A 6,294-nucleotide genomic window follows, 5' to 3' on the forward strand; every position below is an offset into this window, starting at 1 on the left:
ATGGCTCAAGGCGGAGTTTCTGACGTCGTTCACCCGGCAGCCATCTTACTTCGGGGCTACAGTACAGTATGTTCAATGGCAGCTCAAACAGAAACAGTCATAACTCGCTCAAATCTTGACGGATTTACAAACGGGTTGGTTTATTACAAACGTTGTCAACGTGGCTATGATTCAGGACGCTTATCTGCTTAATTTTTTTTTATATGAACGTCTTATAAAAGCATATAAGTATGCGGACGTTTATAACAAACCAAACCGTTTGAAAATCGGTTGAAAATTGAGCAAGTTATGGTCATTTAAGAGTACATGCCCCATAGACACAATGTTATGTGGCCCGAGGTAAGATGGCCGCCACGTAACGACGTCGCTCTCCATTGGCCAACAGCGCGGGTGAGCTATCTAGAGTTTATATATATCTATGGGTGGAACTTCATTTCCATCCACCAGCTGTCTAAAAACTTGGAAATGACGCAAAAGACGGCTTCCTTTGGCCGCGCATGGAAGTTTAAGTGTGCCCAGGCTGTAAGTGGGTGTATTCAGTATTCGGTGTATTTAAACTCACCTAGACTGCTTGCTTCTTCCTGCCTTCCTTCTGCATATGTTTCCTGGTTGTTGTTGTGTGATGTTTGCCCCACCACCACCTCAGCACCACCGGTGGGCTCTGTTATTTCTGTTCCCCATGGGGGGTTGTTATTGTATATCTATCTCCCTGCTCTTAATGTTTAATTGTGCCGAGCAGGGAGAAAAATGTAGCAGAGCCGAACGCCAAGATAAAATCTTATATGCACAATCTATCCGTGAGTAATCTGACTGAACTAATTTTGCTGTCACTTTTGGCGGACCTATATTCAGTGAATCTCTCTGTCCTGTCCAGTCCCTCCCCATGTGTCGGCCGCGCTGCAGTGGCAGGGCGGCAGGAGGGTGGCCGTGTGTTTAGCCGAAGGGGGGAAACCTGCTGCCTCCATCGTCTGGAAGAACATGGGGAACGACTCGTCCGTACCTAGAGTGAACACCCTGCATCACCCAGATGGACTCTACACAGTGAAAAGCCAGCTAGATCTTGTCCCAGAGGGAGTGGCGGCAGATAACCTGACCTGTGCTATTCGACACCCATTTTGGGACAAGGAGCAAATCATCATTCCACATGAAGCCTCCACAGGTAGGCCTGTTTGGCCCCCAATTAGGCCTGACGTCGAAATTTAAAAAAAATGTCTTCTAAATCATGACAATTTTCTGAAAAACCTCATGTTTCTATATCAGTGGTTCTCAATATTTCATGTCAAGGACCCCAAAAATGTAATTAGCTGCAGACCCCCATCTGAAAATATGTTGTTCCAGGGACCCCCCAGAAGCAAAGATTTGAGTTAAAAACGTTTGCTCTGAAAGAATATATATTCAAAGGTTTGCACCACATTTTCACGATTTTTCAAAAATAGCAGATCTACAAGCTCATAGCGCGGCACCAAGTGCTGCGCTATGAGCTTGTAGATCTGCTATTTTTCAATAGCTAAAGTATAACATAATGCTTAAAACACCTCCCAGAATGGGCATGCTAATTAACCCCTTATCCCTAAACTACTTTTTTTTTTACTATTTTGAAAAACATTTTTGAATGGTTAAAATACTCAGTCTACAAGCTCACAACGTATCAATGTAGATTGGCTATTTTAACTATTACAAAAAAAATCATAATAGTAAAACAAAGGCAAAGTAGTTTAGGGATAAGGGGTTTAGCATGGACGAAAATAGAGCCCTTAATTATTAGAATACAAATACAGAGCCTTTTACATTGAATGGAAATGACACAGAAAGATATAGAAGCAAATGTTTGCAGCACCATTGAAATATGCAAAGATGGATGGATCATAATTCAGTAGACAATGATATCCAATCTAATTCAATCTGTTCTGCTTTAGCCTCGTCAGCTGGTCCTGTTCTCTGGGGATGGCTTCTGATCACTTTGCTAGCAGTCGGTGTCATTGGGATTTTACTGGGACTTTTGTTCTTCACACAAAGAAACCTAATTGTGATCAGGTATGAAAAACAATTTCATAGTTGAATGATATGAACGTTAAATATCGCCATGAGCGTTTGTGAAGTTTGGTGGCATTGCTGACATGGTTTTTATGTCTCTACTTTACATTGTCAGGCATTGTTGGAAGTCCAATACGTCCAATACCACTATACCACCTGAGGCCAAATCTCCACCGGTAAGGCATTCTTGCAAACTATTGCAAACTATTTTTGATGAATTGAACAAGGTGGACCCTAACAAGTGTAATGCTTTATTGGGTCGTCCACTCACAGTTAACAGTTTTCAAGAGTTGTGCTTGAAATGTACTGTAATTCTGCAAACTGTAATAAATATTTCAATCAATCAATCAAAAAGGCCTACAATTCATTTGGTAGTTAATGTTCACTGACCAGACCACTGGTTCTCTACAAGCGGTCCAGATACCCCCAGGAGTCCTTCATACACACAGGGTTCCAGAGGGTCCCCATGCACTCCCCATGCTAAATGATCCAAATGGGCCGTTTATGGATTTGTAACTATGAAAGTTAAATGAACATTGAGGATTTTGTGGATTCACACCTGTGTGAAGTGAGGGGCGCTAATAAATTGAAGTCTAACTCATGTTGATTAGGTGATGTAATGGTAATGTAAAACAAACGGTGGCAACATAAACATTAAACGCCATTAACAATAAAGAGACAATATGACGTACATTTTCCCTTCATTGTCAATGGCGTTTTACAAAACAAACATTGAACTAAAGACAAACATTAAACCTCTGTATAGGAGGGGCAAAAAATAAAGAAAATCATATGAAATGGGGGCCCCATGGCTTCATGCATATCAAAGTATCAAACCCAGGGCCCTTGAAATTAAAAGGGTCGAGAACCACTCGTAGTTGATAGTATACAGCCTACATGTTGTTGGTGATGTGTTTTCTTTAAAATCGATCTCATGCCTTTCAGACAGAGGAGGTGGAAGAAGTGGAGCCGTATGCCAGCTATGTTCAACGTGTGAACTCTATATACGACTCATCAGCAGATCTGTTCGCATGAGAGTCTGTCTCTTTGTCTGTCTCTCTCACTCACACACATGCACACGCACAAACACACACGCACACACGCACATACACACACACACGCGCACGCATGCACGCACGCACGCATGCACAGTTGCACACACACACGCACACACACAAGCAATTACACTTCTCTGCACCCTCTGCTCTGTTGATGAAAAACTGAGGAATGGTATAAAGTGGGTGGATTTTATGATAAAAGACTTGAGCTGAGAGACGAAAGCTGCTGAAGGCAATTCTCTTCGAATGACTCATGATGGAAAAGGCATCCACCTACAGTAGCCAGTATAGCCTAGATAGAACGTCACACTGGCTATTATGTGCACAGCACATGCTCTCCATATCAACTCATCGACCGTACGGTGACTGAGACAGTAGGCCTGCCGTGTGTGTTGTTCGATGATAACACAGTCACCTGTTGAACCACACAATTGTTTTCTTCAGAGAAATCACAGCACAGCACAGTAGACTATACACACCGGATTTGTGTGCACTCACTCATAAGAAGACTTGAATCACCACATGGATAAAAGTGCAATTCTGTTACATACTCGGATCTAATATGTATACTTTTGGATGTTGACGTGTATGCATCTATTATGTATTTCCGTAAATAATAAATGTGTATTTCTATTAGTGATAGCTACTTAGATGTTGCTTAACCCATTCTGGGCGGGAACCCCTTTTGGTGTTTTTTAAGCATTGTGTTATACTATAACTATTGAAAAATAGCAGATCTACAAGTTCATAGCGCGGCACCGCTACGAGCTTGTAGATCTGCTATTTTTTTTTTAATAGTGAAAATGTGGCCCAAATGTTTGAATGTTTCAGAGCGAACATTTTTAACTAAAATATTGGCTTCTGAGGGGTCCCTGGAACTACATATTTTGAGATGGGGGGTCCGTACTAGCCCAATAGAGATAATTCTGGGGGTCCTTGACATGAAAACTTTTGAGCACCACTGACATAGAAACATGGGTTTTTCAGAAAAACTTTAGGATTTAGAAGACATTTTCTTTAATCGACCTAAGAGCACATCAAGGAGCTACAGCTAGTATTCAGCAGGAATTTATGAAGAAATGAGTGGCCACCTGAGGAACTGGGAACAAGTAGATTATGGAGCATATTGTTATAGTTCATGGTAAACTTTACAAAGTTATTTTTTTAATTCGTTTTTTCTGTTCTAACAGAAAAGCCATACAAGCTGATGCAATGGCATTAAACATGTCAACGGAGTGTGTTCATGCTCTGCCATCTGCTGGTTAGTGACTGGAACAAAATGGCATTTTCCTCCAGTGTTTCTCAAACCTTTTTATTTTGCCCCCTATCCAATATTGAGGAGGTCCCTTATACCTGTGTTGTTTTCGTCGACTAAAACTAAGACGAAAAATGTTCGTCAACTACCTTTTCGACGAAAACTACATGGACATTTATTGAAAACTAAGCTATGATGACTAAATATAGTGACAATTTTGTCAACAAATACAAACTAGACTAAAATATTAGGAGGGGACTAGTGGACAGGAGATCCAGTATAAGTCATTTTAGACGTGGTTGCATGCTGAAAATAGCCGATCTGAGCTTGTAGATCGGCTATTTTCAGCGTAGTGTAAAATCAGTCATTACGACGGCATCAAGGCCCGACAAAATACATTTTAGTCGACTAAATCAACTAGATTTAGTCAACTAAAATCTTATGATATTTAGTCGACTAAAACTAGACTAAACACTTAAAACATTCCAGGTGACTAAAACGAAATGAAAGCTATATTCAAGAGACTATGACTAAAACTAAAATCAAAACGTGCTGCCAAAAACAACACCGCCTTATACCGCTTTCCTGTCATGATTTATGACCTGTAGCTGCTTGATACAGTGATGAATCACTCATCTACGTAAACATATTGATACCTGTGATATGATTCTGATGACCATCATCAACTATACTTATCAGAGACTGACGTCTGTGCACAGTGATAGGTTCAAGGTTACTTTACTTTGATATGAGATTCATGTTCTGTTCCTGTCCATTCTGTTTTATACCTTTTGTTTTCATATATTCTGGTCACGTACATGTTGTCCACTGTCCAATACTGTGTATATTATTATTGTCCATGTATATGTATTAAACTTCAGAACTTGTCGTATGATTATACATCCTGTTCTCCGCTCAACTCAAACATCACTCACCGATTTAGACTACATAGTTGGTCAATATTCCCCACACCCAATTAATGTCATGTCAGTATCATTTAATTAATGTATGTGTTTATCTTGCTTACAGTATAGTAAGGTCGCTGTGGATGAAGAGTGTCTGCTAAATGCCTAAATTGTATCATGGTCAATGTCATGGTCAGTATCATGTCGGTATCATGGTCGGTAGCATGGTCAGTATCATGTCAACATCATGTCAGTATCATGGTCAGTATCATATCAATATCATGGTCAGTATCATGGCCGGTATCATGTCAGTATCCTATCAATATCATGGTCAGTGTCAGTATCATATCAATATCATGGTCAGTATCATGTCAGTATCATATCAATATCATGGTCAGTATCATGTCAGTATCATATCAATATCATGGTCAGTATCATGTCAGTATCATGTATCATGTCAGTATCATATCAATATGGTCAGTATCATGGTCAGTATCATATCAATATCATGGTCAGTATCATATCAATATCATGGTCAGTATCATGGTTAGTATCATGTCAGTATCATATCAATATCATGGTCAGTATCATGTCAGTATCATATCAATATCATGGTCAGTATCATGGTTAGTATCATGTCAGTATCATATCAATATCATGGTCAGTATCATGTCAGTATCATATCAATATCATGGTCAGTATCATGGTTAGTATCATGTCAGTATCATGTCAGTATCATATCAATATCATGGTCAGTATCATGGTTAGTATCATGTCAGTATCATATCAATATCATGTCAGTATCATATCAATATCATGGTCAGTATCATGGTTAGTATCATGTCAGTATCATATCAATATCATGGTCAGTATCATGGTTAGTATCATGTCAGTATCATATCAATATCATGGTCAGTATTATGTCAGTATCATTCATGTCAGTGTCAAGGTCATCACCCTGAGGAAGGGAGCCTAGTCTGTCCGATTGTGTTTTTTCAGTCTCTGAGAGGGCTCTAACGTAAGCCATTTAGGAGCTTCCACT

General features: G+C 39.8%; 1 protein-coding gene across 2 annotated transcripts in view; it reads left to right on the plus strand.

The window, feature by feature from the left end:
• The window catches only part of LOC306935696 (cell surface glycoprotein CD200 receptor 5), a 14,547-nt gene extending 10,701 nt beyond the window's left edge, over window positions 1-3,846 (plus strand). For both annotated transcript variants that reach the window (XM_079518869.1, XM_079518868.1), the window contains exons 3-6: window positions 875-1,159; window positions 1,917-2,034; window positions 2,150-2,210; window positions 2,980-3,846. In XM_079518869.1, coding sequence (XP_079374995.1) covers window positions 875-1,159; window positions 1,917-2,034; window positions 2,150-2,210; window positions 2,980-3,069 — 554 coding nt within the window. In that variant the 3' untranslated portion in view covers window positions 3,070-3,846. The remainder of the gene's footprint in view (window positions 1-874; window positions 1,160-1,916; window positions 2,035-2,149; window positions 2,211-2,979) is intronic.
• Window positions 3,847-6,294: the final 2,448 nt, after the last annotated feature.

Source organism: Electrona antarctica (assembly GCF_951216825.1).
Source record: "Electrona antarctica genome assembly, chromosome: 13".
In the NCBI taxonomy this organism is placed as follows: domain Eukaryota; kingdom Metazoa; phylum Chordata; class Actinopteri; order Myctophiformes; family Myctophidae; genus Electrona; species Electrona antarctica.